At 43.8% G+C, this 18592-nt stretch overlaps 1 protein-coding gene and 1 long non-coding RNA gene across 3 annotated transcripts in view; one reads left to right on the top strand and one right to left on the bottom strand.

The window, feature by feature from the left end:
- The first annotated feature begins 378 nt into the window (after positions 1–378).
- Positions 379–3448, top strand: LOC123727801 (uncharacterized). 2 transcript variants are annotated; one of them, XR_014380865.1, is made up of 5 exons: positions 383–986; positions 1778–2198; positions 2349–2424; positions 2631–2702; positions 2917–3448. It is a non-coding gene; the product is annotated as an uncharacterized LOC123727801 (long non-coding RNA). The 2 variants fall into 2 exon arrangements; XR_014380864.1 differs by having other exon boundaries at positions 379–986; positions 1778–2424.
- The window catches only part of LOC106573377 (leucine-rich repeat-containing protein 17), a 32453-nt gene continuing 16959 nt past the window's right edge, over positions 3099–18592 (bottom strand). Inside the window, exons 6-8 of the mRNA XM_014148379.3 lie at positions 7001–7156; positions 5598–5739; positions 3099–5452 (exon numbers count right to left, since the gene is read on the bottom strand). Of these exons, the coding sequence (XP_014003854.1) occupies positions 5176–5452; positions 5598–5739; positions 7001–7156 (575 nt within the window). The 3' untranslated portion in view covers positions 3099–5175. The remainder of the gene's footprint in view (positions 5453–5597; positions 5740–7000; positions 7157–18592) is intronic.

Here is an 18592-nt window from a genome sequence, read left to right as displayed (position 1 = left end):
AGAGGAGGAGAGGGCTGGAGAGGAGAGCAGAGCAGAGCAAATGCCCCTGCTGCCCATCCAAGTTTACTTGTAAATATGTAAGTAAAAACAACAGATTGCTTAACCTTGGCCACAATATCTGGACTTGTCTTCATATAACAATGCATAGATTTCTGTTTATATGATTACGGTTATGGTTGTACTTTATTAATCCCTAATCTCTGCCATTACATACAAGAAAAGGTAAAATATAAAAAACAGAGCAATGTAATACAATACACTATTAGAAATTATTGTAAAAAAATTAATGAAATGTTCATCCCATGTGTTAGTGAATTTCTAAATATTTTAGAATGGCAGGAAATGAGTTTTCAAATGTTGAGGTTTTTCCTGGGGGGGGGGGGGGGGCAGAGCCCCCTGCAGATTGCCCCCATCCCCTCTGTATAAAGTGAGTCAAAAGGAACACAACAATAATTCACAAGGGCTACATAGAGAGCATAACAAATACAACTGTTTATTATGGATTCTCATAACAATGAAGTTGGCATACGCTACGCAGTGTATGTTTTGACACTACTCTCGCACGCAATTTTGATCCCGTTGATGGTGTGGTTTTGGCTTAATTCCCTTTGTTCAAACGACCCACGCAATGATTCCGTTTATTTTACCAGCATTGCTCCGTGTAGACTCGAGAAAAATAGACTTCTAATTTTACGTGCGATAACACCGTTGACGCTAGCGGACAGTGTTTTCTCTCAGGGGCATGAACACTTGCAAGCGGTAAATTGCCGCGTGCAGTTTAAAAACCGCACATTGTGACTCGCTTGTGGGTGCGCTGGCAGCACGTTCGATTGTGCGTCAAGAATTCATCATAGCAAGTTTGTATGATGGTCTGTTTATTAAATGGGTAAATAGTTCAATAGTAATATGCTCTAAAACGCTCTGGTGGCAAACACGCTTTGTTGCCCTGTTTACAATTGTCCACATAGCTGGGAGAACCTATTCAAGTAAGTAAATACATTTTGAAAATGTAAAAAAAAAAAACACGATATATTATTAGTTAACTAGCTACAGTGCAGGCTAACTCAAATGAGCTGCTAAATGAGCTAGGTAGTTGGCTAGCTAGCTATCTAACCATCTTTACATACTGTATAGATGGCTAGCTAAGTGAATGAAATATCACCGGCTACCTAACTTCATATTAGCTAGCTATCTTGGTGTATTTATCACTGTAAAAAACAAAACTCCAAATGCATTTGTAGGTAGCTAGCTAACAACCATGGAGGAGGATGAAAGGATAGCAGCCCCAACTGTCAGTGAGAGAGTAGGCTATTCTGGATGGGGCAGGCACTTGTGTAGTTCCAGTCCTTAGAAGTTAGGATGGAGATAATAGTACCATAATATTCAGTGTAGTGTAATTTCAGTATAATGAAGTCTGTTTCTTGTGAGGTTTTCTGTCCTCGGATAAAGAGAGCTATGAAAGCCTGTCTACAGATGAAGAGATCCCAATGAAGAGCAGTGGTTCTCAGTCCTGGTCCTGGGGACTCAAAGTGGTGCACGTTTTTGCCTTAGCACTGCACAGCTGATTCAAATGATCAAGTTTCAAGTGGTATTAATTTGTGATGCTATCCTTTATCCTGTTATTGTCACATGCTGCACGTGTGTGTGTGTGTGTGCACATGCATCTATCTATCCAATGTTATCATGATTTGTTATAAGGAATATTATACTTTAGTAATCTACAATTACCTGGTGATGTAAAAAAATCTACATCACATTATCTTCCATATTCCTACAGATACCTTGTAACTGGAGATTCTTTCAAAATGATGACCTACAGTTACCGTGTAGGGCACTGCAAGGTTGGGTGACCAGGGCCATCTGGGACTGCCTCCTGGAGCTTCATGAGGATGGACACGAGGTCCAGAAGAGGATCTGCAGCTCACCGCCATGTGCCAGAGGAGAAGTCTGCTGCTCTGCAGGATGTTTCAAGGATGGGGTCCAACAACACAGCAAGAGAGGCAATCCTTGTGCGGGAGATCTTCACCTCCTTCTTCAAAGAGGGTGCTGTTCCCTGACAACGCCATAGACTACACTACGCACAACCAAAGGCTCTTTTAAGAGCCATCGACATTGCAATAAGAGTATTCTTCCATTTACTTAGCTATGTCAACTGCAGTTTCAATTCCCTTTTTCTCCCTTTGATTTCTACTTCTCAGGTGAGGGTGCTGTTTGGGTAAGGGTGTGATGCATGTACAAAAACAAAACAGGTTATTTTAAGTCACCCATATTGAAAACAATGTAGAACAATTAGACACCCTATAACCCACACCTACACACTCATGTATCAATCTGATTGTGTTGTGCAGTAAGCAGGCTCAGGTGTATAACTGTGGCTCCTTCCACCTTCAAAGAATAGGCAAGAGGGTCCAACCATGGAGAACAGTAAGACACTTCATTATTTATATGCTATATTGTTTGTCCTCGTGTCTGCATGTTTTTCAGTATAAAGTACTCAGCAGCCACTTAGTGTGGACACCAGGTGAGGCCACACGCACATATTCCTGTTGAACACTGTCTCTTTAACTACCTTATTTTCTCAATAACAGTCTCTCTCCTTCGCTTCATCCCTCCCTCCCTAAATCCTCTAGGTTATATCAGCTGTGTCGGTGAACCCCTCCCACATCTGAACTGGCTACATAGAGGGAACAGCATGATCCGAGGTGAGAGGTCACTTGGTCAGGTCAACAGGAAGTATTATTAAAGAGATGCTTTACATTGAAATACAGATAGAGATGCAGTAGTCCCAGAGTTAATGATCCAAGGTCAGTTTTGCATTTCACCTCCTGATGATTGATGACTGACTGTTAGAATAAAAAATGTAAAAAACAAGGCTTAAACATGATATATCTCTTTCCATCTGTCTCTCGTCTGCAGGTATGTTTTGATGTGAGAGAGGATGCCAACCCCTAGTCCCGTCATCGCCACCTCACCCGCTCTTAAGATAACCTTCGGGTCGACTGGGAGCCCAAGGTTCATAGCTAGGTTCTGAACTAATATGTATACCAAATGTTTTTGGGTCCATACACAAATCAGCTACATAGCTAGCTACACATCCATAGGCATACAGGTATTTTTATTCTCCACTGCACAATAAGCAAGAAAATAGTTAGATAGCTACGTTATTTCATCTATCTGCATTGCATGGCAAATATCAGCAAGGCAAGCTAACAATTGTACATTAAATGTGCAGTAAATGCTTTAGCTAGCTAGATTCTTTACATCCACTGTTTCACAAGACAGCAGCCTGGTTTGCTGGTTGTTTCAGGAGTCCATACAACATTAAACAACCAGAATTACAATTTCATACTCATGCCACAACACCCATAAAGCTAGCTGGCTAATGTTAGCCAGTCAGCTAGCTTGTTAAATCGCGATTTTCGTAAATAAACTTTATGACCCCAAAAAATATGCATAATCGTTTGTCTCTACATTAACTAACATATTCCTGTCAACTGCACATTTTTTTGCATGATTCGTTATGCCGTTATAATCACTTACATTTGCTTCCATCCTAGTATTTTTGTCAGCCATCTTTGCTAAAGAAAGTCTCCAGCCTTGGGTCACATTCGTCATGGGAACCACTCGATATGATTGGTCATCGCCCAGCGGTCGCCGCTGGTGATTTGCATAAAGTTGGCAAAAGTGAATTTTTCACCGCCTCCCACGCCACCTTCGCACCGCCCAAATGACCCCCGCCCTCTCCGCTTCTCACCGCTTCTCACCGCTTTCCTCCCATTGAAATGAATGGGAAGTGGTGTTTCACCGCGCAGCATCTTGTGCTAATTGTACATGGGCCGTCATCACACACTATATGCATTCTATTTCCAGCGTTCGCGCACTTTTAAAAAACGATTTTCGTTTGAATTGGGTTTGTGGATGGAATGGCTCTATTTCTCTGGATGAGAGTGTCATTGGACCCATTTCTGAAAGCAGTTACACCATAATAACAAGTTCCCCTGTATGTTTTATGCCTGCTAGCAAAGCACATTTTTAGTGACTTGATTTTGATTTGTAGGGCCAGGGGTGTTGTAACCGCAGGGAAACTAATCAGCAGTGGTTCATGTTTAGTGTGGGGATATGCTAGGAAATGGGTTATATAAGATAAATGCGTACCTATAATAATATTATACAGGACTGTTTTGTCTGTAACCATTCTGTAGGAATCTAGCAGTTAGAGTAGCTATGGCACCAAGTATTATTTCTTGGCAGAGATTACTATGCTTTTTTTTTTAAATCAAGCATCTTGCCAAATAAATATTCCTGGGCCATGACTATGTTTGGGAAAGGAGCAGGGCTCCTAAATGCTGTGTTGACACATCAGACAGTTTAGTCAGTATTTTTAGTATTTTTGTAATGGCAAAATCTTAATATAATTGTGGGAAAATAGCAAGAGGAATGGAGGCAGAGAGATTGTTCTGCTCTGTGCTCTCAAAATGAAATGGATTCAGATTGACTCACAATGGGAGTGCAAATGGCATAAACAGTATGGGTGAAAAGTTTGAGTAGACCTGCAGTAAATCAAGGCCTACAGACTAATGCCCCATTTATGTAGAGCCATTTTTATTTATTTATTTTTATTTAACTAGGCAAGTCAGTTATGAACAAATTCTTATTTACAATGACAGCCTACCGGGGAACAGTGGTTTAACTGCCTTGTTCAGGGGCAGAACGACAGATTTTTACCTTGTCAATTCGATCCAGCAACCTTTCAGTTACTGGCCCAACGCTCTAACCACTAGGCTACCTGCCACCCAAAAAATGTATTGAATGCTGGTCACCTCATATTCTGTTTATATACTGTTGTTTACTCACTATGTATGTGTATATTGTATTCTAGATATAGCTCATCCTAATATACCTAATACTGTAAATACCATTTTCTTTTCCAAATTATATACTGTCTATACACACCACATTTATATTCTGGATTCTCACACATGCTCACTCCAATATATCTACTTGGATTGTTATTTCTTGATTTCTTGTTTTTTGATTTTTTTGGGGGGACAAAGCAGGAACAACAATATTGAACAAAGTTCAAGTTTACCATCTGATACAGAATGAATTTGAATGCTCTATAAAAGGAAGACAAAGTATTTAAAGATGTCAGTCATTCCATCCTGGGGTAGTTGTTTAATTCAACCTGGTGACGTGGTATTTCTGCGGTCCTCTCAGATGTGCCGGTTCCATCTCCTCTCGCTCCTCCTGCAGCTCCATAGATGTTACCCACAAGTCCGGATCCGTCTGGCCGTATTCTGTCTGACTGTGCTCTGTCTGGCTGCAGGCTCTGTTGTAGGAGTGGACATAGTCCTCCACACTCTTTCCTCTGAGCTCAGAAGGGGAGTGGCACAGCAGGCCAGAGTAGGTCACCCCTGGGTGCAGACGTAGCCAGTACACCAGGTAGTGGATGCTGGAATATTCATTTATCTATTTATTTCATGGTTTATTTACAAGGGACAGGCCCATTTGAAACATTGACACATTGAATGATTCACGGTCAAATGCATTGTACCTGTAGTTAGTTGTTAGGTAACTCTAATAGTAGTGCTACCCACCTGTAGTCACAGACCCAGGGGTTTCCCCCCAACCTTAGCAGGGACAGGAAATAGAGGTCTTCTAGAACACCAAAGTGGAAGAAGTGCAGTCTGTTGTTGGAAAGGTCCAACTCATGGAGGTGGAGAAGGCCAGACAGGGAGGCTGAGAAGGAGAGAAGTATGATTATCGTCATTAGTAAGGTCAAACTACACTTAAGAAAAATATTAACGCAACATGTAAAGTGTTGGTCCGATGTTTCCTGAGCTGAAATAAAAAGATCCCAGAAATGTTCCATACACACAAAAAGCTTATTTCTCTCATTTTCTGCACAAATGTGTTTACATCCCTGTTAGTTAGCATTTCTCCTTTGCCAAGATAATCCACCCACGTGACAGGTGTGGCATATCAAGAAGCTGATTAAACAGCATGATCATTACACAGGAGCACCTTGTGCTGTGGGCAATAAAAGGCCACTCTAAAATGTGCAGTTTTGTCACATAACACAATGCCACAGATGTCTAAAATTTTGAGGGAGCGTGCAATTGGCATGCTGACAGCAGGAATGTCCACCAGAGCTGTTGCCAGATAATTGAATGTTCATTACTCTACCATAAGTCGTTTTAGAGAATTTGGCAGTACGTCCAACTGGCCTCAACGCCACACACGTGGTCTGCGGTTGTGTTTGCGAGCGGATTGCTGATGTCAACGTTGTGAACAGAGTGCCCCATGGTGGCGGTGGGGTTATGGTATGGGCCGGCATGTGCTACAGACAATGAACACAATTGCATTTTATCAATGGCAATTTGCACAGAAATACCGTGACGAGATCATGAGGCCTATTTTTTTAAGGTATCTGTGACCAACCGATCTGGATTCCCAGTCATGTGAAATTTGTAGATTAGGGCCAAATCTATTTATTTCAATTGACTGATTTCCTTATATGAACTGTTCAGTAAAATCTTAAATATTGTTGTATGTTGCGATTTATATTTGAGTTCAATATAATATTTTCTTCCCTTTTTTTTTTCTTCAAGACTGTCCTGTGGATGAGCATTATATAATAAATTCAAAACAGAATTAGTTCTCTGGCAACGTGAATGCTTCAAACCTCCCATATGTTATTCATCAGCTGATGGGATACACAACTGTGTTTATGTTTCTCCTGGATATCACAGTGAATAGTAAACATACGGTTTTCATTTATCCATGATCTGGTTATGGAATATTCCACCTGTCTGACTACCACTCATAACAGGCTGATATGATAATCAGGGTTTCTGTCTCTCTGCCTCTTTCTTACTATCTTTCTCTTCCCCTATCTCTCTCTCTCACTTACACACTCACTTCACACACACACACACACACACACACACACACACACACACACACACACTCACTCACTTACACACACACACACACACACCTGTGTCCATGTCCTCCAAGTTGTTGTTGCTGAGATTGAGTGACCTTAGGCTTCTGGCCTCCACAAAGTCTCTGGCCTTCAGGCGCCGGAGGGAATTTTGGGACAGGTCCATGTGTACCATGTCCCCTGGGATTTCTGCAGGAACCTCTGCCAGATCTAGAGACCGAGAGGGGAATGGGGGAGATAACAGAGAGTTGATGGGTGATAGTCAGTCTCTGTCACAATTGTTTTTCCAAAGTTTCCTCTCTAACAGATCGGCATGGAACAAGATGGCTGTAGTTAAAGGGGCAATCTGTAATTGCTACATACATTTTTGGACTTGTGAATTAATGATATGTATCCATTGATTCTTGAATATAACTTCTAAATGCCTCATGAGCTTAGTTCAACTGTCGAACCCCATCAGAACCCCAAATATAGGCTTGTTTTATTCCAATGTTTGTAAATAAAGTAAATGTAAATCAGACACGATATAGCCTAAAACATGTTAGAAACGATCATTTTTATATCATGGATAGTCAGTCTTTGCATCCATAGCTCGGTCTGAATTTGAGAGTAGTTCTATTTCTCCAGCCCCATTTCTCAGTTTTTTACAAAAACGGGCAGGAGTTTGCTTTGTTATTGTTTCAACTTCTGATTGCCACTTTAAAGACCCGCTTCAGGTCTTTGGGGAAAATGTGAATTTTACAGCTTAGTATCGATAATATCCAAGGAGTTCCTGAACGAATGGTTTTCCAGTTATCCTGGATTAATTACTATATAGGCAGGACTGGGACTCCCAAAGGTAAACCCTGGAGGAGGGACAGATGGAAAACTGGTAGGGGGACAGTTTGAAACTCTGTCCTCTGATTGCCCTGTGCAAAGCATCTCCTGGTGCCCTGACAATGGCTCAGTCCTGGATTTATAGTGGTTTACTTAATTTTATGAATAAAGACGTTACTGTTTCAGAGGGATTGTAGTCTGTTAGATATTGCTTGTTAGATATTATTGCACTGTAGGAGCTAGAAACACAAGTATTTCGCTACACCCGCAACAACATCTGCTAAACATGTGTATGTGACCAATAAAATGTGATTTGATTTTAAGCTGATTTGGCAAATAGATCACTGATCCCTTATAAAGAGACAGGAAAATATGCAGAGCGAGATGGGGAAGAGGGACGGGGATACTGTACAGTTGTGGCCAAAAGTTTTGAGAATGACACAAATATTAATCTTCACAATATCTGCTGCCTCAGTTTGTATGATGGCTATGTGCATATACTCCAGAATGTTATGAAGAATGATCAGATGAATTGCAAAGTCCCTCTTTGCCATGCAAATGAACTGAATCCCCCCAAAAACATTTCCACTGCATTTCAGCCCTGCCACAAAAGGACCAGCTGACATCATGTCAGTGATTCTCTCATTAACACAGGAGTGAGTGTTGACGAGGACAAGGCTGGAGATCACTCTGTCATGCTAATTGAGTTCGAATAACAGGCAGGAAGCTTCAAAAGGAGGGTGGTGCTTGGAATCATTGTTCTTCCTCTGTCATCCATGGTTACCTGCAAGGAAACACGTGCCATCATCATTGCTTTGCACAAAAAGGGCTGCACAGGCAAGGATATTGCTGCCAGTAAGATTGCACCTAAATCAACCATTTATCTTTTGGAGGATGGCCTGGTGTCAAGAAGGGCAGCAAAGAAGCCACCTCTCTCCAGGAAAAACATCAGGGACAGACTGATATTCTGCAAAAGGTACAGGGATTGGACTGCTGAGGACTGGGGTAAAGTAATTTTCTCTGATGAATCCCCTTTCCGATTGTTTGGGGCATCCGGGAAAAAGCTTGTCGTGAGCAGACATGGTGAGTGCTACCATCAGTCCTGTGTCATGCCAACAGTAAAGCATCCTGAGACCATTCATGTGTGGGGTTGCTTCTCAGGCAAGGGAGTGGGCTCACTCACAATTTTGCCTAAGAACACAGCCATTAATAAAGAATGGTACCAACACATCCTCTGAGAGCAACTTCTCCCAACCATCCAGGAACAGTTTGGTGATGAACAATGCCTTTTCCAGCATGATGGAGCACTTTGCCATAAGGCAAAAGTGATAACAAAGTAGCTCGGGGAACAAAACATTGATATTTTGGGTCCATGGCCAGAAAACTCCCCAGACCTTAATCACATTGAAAACTTGTGGTCAATCCTCAAGAGGCGGGTGGACAAACAAAAACCCACAACTTCTGAGAAACTCCAAGCATTGATTATGCAAGAATGGGCTGCCATCAGTCAGGATGTGGCCCAGAAGTTAATTGACAGCATGCCAGGGCAGATTGCAGAGGTCTTGAAAAAGAAGGGTCAACACTGCAAGTATTGACTCTGCATCAACTTCATGTAATTGTCAATAAAAGCCTTTGACACTTATGAAATGCTTGTAATTATACTTCACTATTCCATAGTAACATCTGACAAAAATATCTAAAGACACTGAGGCAGCAGACTTTGTGAAAATTCATATTTGTGTCATTCTCAAAACATTTGGCCACGACTGTATATAAAACCGTGGGATTAAGTCGAAGAGAGTGATAGAGACTGAAAAATTGGACATCTGCCAGCCGTGATCTCCCTCTTTCCAGCTCTGTCTCTAATTGTATGAATCCTCAGAGGAATGGGGGTTTGTCATTCCTGTGGTGTGACGTGGTCTAGGTAGATATTTACGAACATTCTCTGACATACAAAATGGAGTGATTTCCCTCATCTGTCCTGTTGTGTTCTTAGAACGGGAACTAAGTATTAAACATACACATGCAGATACACATGTACCAGGCATGGCCATAGTGTTTAACCATGAACCCACGTCTTGACATACATCTCTTTTCGTCACTTCCTGTTGAACGCGGAATGAGGGAGAGCTCGGTTGGTTATCTTGGAAAGTTTGTTGTTTTAAAAGTGTATTGGAAAGTTTATTAGTAGCTTGCTAACTTTTTAGTTTGGATCCAGCGAAGCAGTTGGCATCAGTTGCTGGGACTGCTACTCTCTGGCCAGTAATCCTGCCGACCAAGGCCGGGTCTGAGAAGCTATTTGACGAAGCAGCTAGCCTAGCTGCTAGCTAGCTGCCTATCAAGCTAGCGGGGTTTCTTGAGGGCTTGAACGCAGCCCGCGACGCGGTTAGCCATTGTGGCTGGGACCGCGGATTGTCCCGGGTTTGTGGCTGTCTAGATCCCTGCTGTTTGTTGTTTTCAGTCTTTCCTGTGACCTGCCCTGTCCGGAACTGCGATGAGTAGCAGCGTAACCTACATTGCTAGCTACCATGACAAAGACCAAAGCCAACGGGAGTACTGTTGAGGACAGTGGTGTCTGTCTATCACAGGTGAAGAATCTTTTAAACGATCAAAAAGAGTTCTACAAGCAGTTGTCACAACACCAAGAAAATAGCTTCATGTGTTTTGTCCAAATACAAGTGGATTCAACTAATAAAATAATGGACGACCTGACCAGAGAGGTCCAGGACCTAAAGAACAGCTTTAAAAAAAAAAAATGTATTTCACCATTATTTAACCAGGTAGGCCAGTTGAGAACAAGTTCTCATTTACAACTGCGACCTGGCCAAGATAAAGCAAAGCAGTGCGACAAAAACAACATCACGCAGTTTACATAAACAAATGTATAGTCAATAACACAATAGAAAAATCTATGTACAGTGTGTGCAAATGTAGAAGAGTAGAGAGGTAAAGCAATAAATAGGACATAGAGGTGAAATAATTACAATTTAGCATTAACACTGGAGTGATAGATACTGGGGTGCAAAAGAGCAAGAGGATAAATAACAACATGGGGATGAGGTAGTTGGGTGTGCTATTTACAGATTGGCTGTGTACAGGTACAGTGATTGGTCAGCTGCTCTGACAGCTGATGCTTAAAGTTAGAGTGGGAGATATAAGACTCCAGTTTCAGTGATTTTTGCAATTTGTTCCGATCATTGGCAGCAGAGAACTGGAAGGAAAGGCGGCCAAAGGACTTGTTGGCTTTGGGGATGACCAGTGAAATAAACCTGCTGGAGCACGTGCTACGGGTAGTATATGGGTTTTTTGTGACAAAACGCATGGCACTGTGATAGACTACATCCAGTTTGCTGAGTAGAGTGTTGGAGGCTATTTTATAAATGACATCACCGAAGTCAAGGATCGTTAGGATAGTCAGTTTTACAAGGGTATGTTTGGCAGCATGAGTGAAGGAGGCTTTGTTGCGAAATAGGAAGCCGGTTCTAGATTTAATTTTGGATTGGAGATGCTTAATGTGAGTCTGGAAGAAGAGTTTACAGTCTAACCAGATACCTAGGTAGTTGTCCACATATTCTAAGTCAGAACTGTCGTCCAAAGTAGTGATGCTAGTCGGGCGGGCGGGTGCAGGCAACAATCGGTTGAAGAGCATGCATTTAGTTTTACTAGCATTTAAAAGCAGTTGGAGGCCACGGAAGGAGTGTGGTATGGCATTGAAGCTCATTTGGAGGTTTGTTAACACAGTGTCCAAAGAAGGGCCAGATGTATACAGAATGGTGTCGTCTGTGTAGAGGTGGATCAGAGAATCACCAGCAGCGAGAGCGACATCATTGATATATACAGAGAAAAGAGTCAGTCCGAGAATTGAACCCTGTGGCACCCCCATAGAGACTGCCAGAGGTCCGGACAACAGGCCCTCCGATTTGACACACTGAACTCTGTCTGAGAAGTAGTTGGTGAACCAGGCGAGGCAGTCATTTGAGAAACCAAGGCTTTTGAGTCTGCCGATTAGAAGACGGTGATTGACAGAGTCGAAAGCCTTGGCCAGGTCGATGAAGACGGCTGCACAGTACTGCCTTTTATCGATGGCGGTTATGATATCGTTTAGGACCTTGAGCTTGGCTGAGGTGCACCCATGACCAGCTCGGAAACCAGATTCCATAGTGGAGAAGGTATGGTAGGATTTGAAATGGTCGGTGATCTGTTTTGTTAACTTGGCTTTCGAAGATTTTAGAAAGGCAGGGCAGGATGGATATAGGTCTATAACAGTTTGGGTCTAGAGTGTCTCCCCCTTTGAAAAGGGGGATGACCGCGGCAGCTTTCCAATCTTTGGGGATCTCAGACGATACGAAAGAGAGATTGAACAGGCTAGTAATAGGGGTTGCAACAATTTCGGTGGATAATTTTAGAAAGAGAAGGTCCAGATTTTCTAGCCCAGCTGATTTGTAGGGATCCAGATTTTGCAGCTCTTTCAGAACATCAGCTGTCTGGATTTGGATGAAGGAGAAGCAGGGGGGGGGGCTTGTGCAAGTTGCTGCAGGGGGTGCTGAGCTGTTGGCCGGGGTAGGGGTAGCCAGGTGGAAAGCATGGCCAGCCGTAGAAAAATACTTATTGAATTCTTGATTATCGTAGATTTATCGGTGGTGACAGTGTTTCCTAGCCTCAGTGCAGTGGGCAGCTGGGAGGAGGTGCTCTTTTTGGTCAAGGGCAGTCAAGTCTGGGGTGAACCAAAGGCTATATCTGTTCTTAGTTCTATTTTTTTGAATGGGGCATGCTTATTCAAGATGGCGAGGAAAGCACTTTTAAAAAGCAACCAAGCATCCTCTACTGACGGGGTGAGGTCAATATCCTTCCAGGATACCCGGGCCAGGTCGATTAGAAAGGCCTGCTCACTGAAGTGTTTTAGGGAGGTTTTGACAGTGATGAGGGGTGGTTGTTTGACGGCGGACCCATCACGCACGCAGGCAATGAGGCAGTGATCGCTGAGATCTTGGTTGAAGACAGAAGAGGTGTATTTAGAGGGCAAGTTGGTCAGGATGATATCTAAGAGGGTGCCCATGGTTACGGATTTAGGGTTGTACCTGGTAGGTTCCTTCATAATTTGTGTGAGATTGAGGGCGTCTAGCTTAGATTGTAGGACGGCCGGGGTGTTAAGCATATCCCAGTTTAGGTCACCTAACAGTACGAACTCTGAAGATAGATGGGGGGCAATCAATTCACATATGGTGTCCAGGGCACAGCTCGGGGCTGAAGGGTGTCTATAACAAGCGGTAACGGCGAGAGACTTGTTTCTGGAAAGGTGGATTTTTAAAAGTAGAAGCTCGAATTGTTTGGGCACAGACCTGGATAGTATGACAGAACTCTGCAGGCTATCTCTGCAGTAGATTGCAACTCCGCCCCCTTTGGCAGTTCTGTCACGCCCTGATCTGTTTCACCTGTCCTTGTGATTGTCTCCACCCCCTCCAGGTGTCGCTTATTTTCCCTGGTGTATTTATCCCTGTGTTTTCGTCTTGTATGTTCAAGTCAACCAGCGTGTTTTTCCCGTGTGCCTGCTTTTCTATTCTCTTAACTAGTCTTCCCGGTTTTGACCTTTGCCTGTTTTTCTGGACTCCATACCCGCCTGCCTGACCATTCTGCTTGCCCTGACCTCGAGCTTGCCTGCCATTCTGTACCTCTTGAACTCTGAACTGGTTTTGACCTTTTGCCTGTCCACGACCATTCTGTTGCCTACCCCTTTTGGATTGTTAATAAACATATTGGACTCTAATCATCCGCTTCCAATGTCTGCATCTGGGTCTCGCCTTGTGCCCTTATACTATCTTGTCGGAAGACGTTATAGTTAGGGATGGAAATTTCAGGATTTTTGGTGGCCTTCCTAAGCCATGATTCAGACACGGCTAGGACATCAGGGTTGGCGGAGTGTTCTAAAGCAGTGAATAAAACAAACTTAGGGAGGAGGCTTCTAATGTTAACACGCATGAAACCAAGGCTTTTACGGTTTCAGAAGTCAACAAATGAGAGCACCTGGGGAATGGGAGTGGTGCTGGGGGCTGCAGGGCCTGGGTTAACCTCTACATCACCAGAGGAACAGAGTAGGATAAGGGTACGGCTAAAGGCTATAAGAACTGGTCGTCTAGTGTGTTCGGAACAGAGAGTAAAAGGAGCAGATTTCTTGGCGCGGAAGAATAGATTCAAGGCATAATGTACAGACAAGGGTATGGTAGGATGTGAGTACAGTGGAGATAAACCTAGGCATTGATTGACGATGAGAGAGGTTTTGTCTCTAGAAGCACCAGTTAAGCCAGGTGAGGTCACTGCATGTGTGGGGGTGGAACAAAAGGGCGATCTAAGGCATATTGGGCAGGGCTAGGGGCTCTACAGTGAATTAAGACAATAATCACTAACCAAAACAGCAATGGACAAGGCATATTGACATTAGGGAGAGGCATGTGTAGCCGAGTGATCATAGGGTCCAATGAGTAGCACTAGATGAGTCAGGGAGCCAATTCCGTAGTCGCTGCTATGCTAGGAGAGCTGGAGACACAGTGATTCAGACAGCTAGCGGGTCAGGGCTAGCAGATGGGCATCTGGCAATATCGCAATGGAAGAGCCTGTTGAGACCACCTCGGACGGTCACGTCGGCAGACCAGTCGTGATGGATCGGCGGAGCTCCGTGTCAGCAGTAAAGGGTCGAGGCCAATTGGCAAAAGAGGTATTGTAGCCCAAGAAATGGCTGGTGGACCTCTTTGGCTAGCCGGGAGATGGGCCTAGCGCGAGGCTAGCTCCAGGCTAACTGGTGCTTGCTTCGGGACAGAGACATTAGCCAGGAGTAGCCACTCGGATAGCAGCGATTATCCGGTGTAAAGGTTCAGTTTGCGGTAGGAATCCGGAGATGTGGTAGAGAAAAATTTGTCCGATATGCTCTGGGCTGATATCGCTCTGTGCAGACTGGCAGGAATTGACTGGGTTGAGGCTGGCTGATGTCCGAGTTAACGGTGAGGACCGCTAGCAGTGGCTAACTGACCACTAGCTAGTAGCTAGTTAGCTGGCTAGCACCTGAAGGGGGTTCCGGTTCTAAACTATAAAAATAGCAGATCCGTACCACATTTGGTGAGGTGGGTTGCAGGAGAGTATATTGAGTCCATAGATGGAAAATGAGATTAAAATATATACAAAATATATACAAAGAAAAATATATATACACGGGACAGGACAGGGCAAGACAAAGACACACGTCCGACTGCTACGCCATCTTGGATTGAGGTCCAAGCTTGCAGTTCTCCCAGGGTCAGCTCGATGAGGTGAAACAGGAGAACGGCAAGATGACAGCAATCTGTAAGTCATTGAGAGAGGACATCAGTTCTGTGTGTGAATCCATGATAACAATGATGGATAAATCAGACTTGAGGGACAATCAAGGCGGAATAACATTCTTGTGGACGGAATTGCAGAATCTCCACATGAGACCTGGACGAAGTCTGAGGACAAAGTGAGGGAAATGATCACTGAGAAATTGAAGATGGACCACAGGAAGATTGAGGAGGAGCCTTCCCACAGGACTGGAAAACTCACCACCGGCCCAGGTGACATGCCCAGGCGGATAGTGGTCAAGTTCATGAGGTTCCTGAAGTTCAAGGACAAGATAGCTGTTCTGGAAAGAGCCAACAAGGACCATCCTGAAGCTGTGTGCCAGAAGAGGAAAGAACTTATCCCAGCCATGAAAGCTGCCAGAGCGTGTGGGGACATTGCTTATATCCGCTATGACAGGCTCATTGTCCACCCAGGGTGGACAGCACACACACACACACACACACACCAATTGATTAATAGACTGCTGAATGCAGGGGCGGAAATCCCGGGGGGGACACGACCCCCCCATCCTGGGAAAAAAATGATTTGTCCCCCCCAATATATCACTGAAACATAACTATGTAATTTAAATAATATGAATAAACGTAATGAAAGCAATTGTGCTGATTATAGACACTTAATAGCGCGTTTTTAAGTTTCAAAAGATTGCGACCCCCCCACCCTTTGCCTCACAATGGTTTGATCCACTGCCAGTTCCTTAGCTTGCTAGGTAACAGAGAGGTCGTATATACTGTCTGAAAGGCACTCAATGCACGTAACTGACGTGAGGTTAATCCAGTCAATCGCGCACACACACTAGCTGAATATGCAGAGCTAGTGCGCAAATATTAACTATTAAGCTAGCTAGTACCTATTCCATTTATGTGGCGTCGTCAAAGATGGAATCTTTGCTATCGTCAATTTATTCCAAGATCAGCATGCAGATGATGTAAGTTAGTGCTTCAAAGTCCCTGTGATAAGGTTAGCGATAAACTGAAATCCAAACTGAACAGAACTACACTCTCTTCTACCATTGTCTTAAATATATTTAATGGTCTCGTTGCAAAAGCTAAATTGTCGCAAGGGAACTTTTATTTATTTATTTTATTTCACCTTTATTTAACCCGGGTAGCAAAGATTATAGCAAACACCACTGAAACTGAATTGGTGCTCGCTAGCTTTGCAAATTCAGCTATTGTTGGAAGCCAGCCAATATGAAACAAACTATTAAAATTATAAAAGGTTGCAGCATATGTTGTGTAAATGGTGAACTCATACAGCTGTCAACTCTTGTCATTTTAATCCGTTTCACATTTGCTAGCTACCTTTTAGATCGAAGCCCAAATAGAATGATTGAAGATGATAGAAGCCCATCTCCTACTGTAAATAACCTACACACTGTGTGTGTAGTCAGCCAGCCAGCAAGGTAGAAAAATGGCAGAAAAATAAAAGACGGACATCAGAGTATTTTTCAATACACCAAAACGCATAGTAAGAACTCTAGTAGCCTAATATCTCAAAGACTAGTTGATAAAATGTTCATAAGAAAGAAATTAAATTCTAATGGAAATGTTTCACAATGATGTCATTAGGCAGAGCAGGCAAAAGATGGCACACAGACAGCAGAGTTGGGGACAGATATGCAGGGACAGACTGGCAGAGACAGGGAGTCTCAGGTAAGTTTGTTGAGTCTTTGTTTGGCAACATTATGAAAGGTTCTCAATTTTTTTGACTTGTAAAATAGGAACGTAATTGGAAAATGCCATGGATACCCCCACTCTCAACTTAAACTGGTGACTGAACTAAGATTTGTTAAAGGCAATGGTATTGCTGTTGTGATTAGTTGTGTAGTTTTGGGTACCGGTAGTTAGGAATACGGCAAACACCTTATTTCTTTGGTTCCTCAATATACATTTACCATATTACAATGTAGGCTATGTGTTACAGCACTACTTTTGGTGTCCCCCTCAGGAATTGCTCTTGAGAAAATTTCATGTAATTGTCCTCTCCAAAGTTGATTTCAGATTTTCGCCCCTGGCTGAATGTATATTTTTTTCTCTTGCTTTGTTTGCTCTTTTCCATATTATTTCTATCTCTGATAAGATACCCAGGAAAAGGTTGAACATAGCCCATATTAGTATATGTAGCCTTGGAAATAAGGTTCATGATATCAATATCTTGCTAACATCAGATAACATTCATATATACTGCTCAAAAAATAAAGGGAACACTTAAACAACACAATGTAACTCCAAGTCAATCACACTTCTGTAAAATCAAACTGTCCACTTAGGAAGCAACACTGATTGACAATAAATTTCACATGCTGTTGTGCAAATGGAATAGACAACAGGTGGAAATTATAGGCAATAAGCAAGACACCCCCAATAAAGGAGTGGTTCTGCAGGTGGAGACCACAGACCACTTCTCAGTTCCTATGCTTCCTGGCTGATGTTTTGGTCACTTTTGAATGCTGGCGGTGCTTTCACTCTAGTGGTAGCATGAGACGGAGTCTACAACCCACACAAGTGGCTCAGGTAGTGCAGCTCATCCAGGATGGCACATCAATGCGAGCTGTGGCAAGAAGGTTTGCTGTGTCTGTCAGCGTAATGTCCAGAGCATGGAGGCGCTACCAGGAGACAGGCCAGTACATCAGGAGACGTGGAGGAGGCCGTAGGAGGGCAACAACCCAGCAGCAGGACCGCTACCTCCGCCTTTGTGCAAGGAGGAGCAGGAGGAGCACTGCCAGAGCCCTGCAAAATGACCTCCAGCAGGCCACAAATGTGCATGTGTCTGCTCAAACAGTCAGAAACAGACTCCATGAGGGTGGTATGAGGGCCCGACGTCCACAGGTGGGGGTTGTGCTTACAGCCCAACATCATGCAGGACGTTTGGCATTTGCCAGAGAACACCAAGAGCACTGGCGCCCTGTGCTCTTCACAGATGAAAGCAGGTTCACACTGAGCACGTGACAGACGTGACAGAGTCTGGAGACGCCGTGGAGAACGTTCTGCTGCCTGCAACATCCTCCAGCATGACCGGTTTGGCGGTGGGTCAGTCATGGTGTGGGGTGGCATTTCTTTGGGGGTCCGCATAGCCCTCCATTTACTCACCAGAGGTAGTCTAACTGCCATTAGGTACCGAGATGAGATCCTCAGACCCCTTGTGAGACCATATGCTGGTGCGGTTGGCCCTGGGTTCCTCCTAATGCAAGACAATGCTAGACCTCATGTGGCTGGAGTGTGTCAGCAGTTCCTGCAAGAGGAAGGCATTGATGCTATGGACTGGCCCGCCCGTTCCCCAGACCTGAATCCAATTGAGCACATCTGGGACATCATGTCTCGCTCCATCCACCAACGCCACGTTGCACCACAGACTGTCCAGGAGTTAGCGAATGCTTTAGTCCAGGTCTGGGAGGAGATCCCTCAGGAGACCATCCGCCACCTCATCAGGAGCATGCCCAGGTGTTGTAGGGAGGTCATA

Source organism: Salmo salar, chromosome 16 (genome assembly GCF_965601325.2).
Source record: "Salmo salar chromosome 16, fSalSal1, whole genome shotgun sequence".
Taxonomy (NCBI): Eukaryota; Metazoa; Chordata; class Actinopteri; order Salmoniformes; family Salmonidae; genus Salmo; species Salmo salar.
The sequence above is the reverse complement of the archived record's forward strand: the minus strand, read 5'-3'. Positions and strand labels throughout refer to the sequence as shown.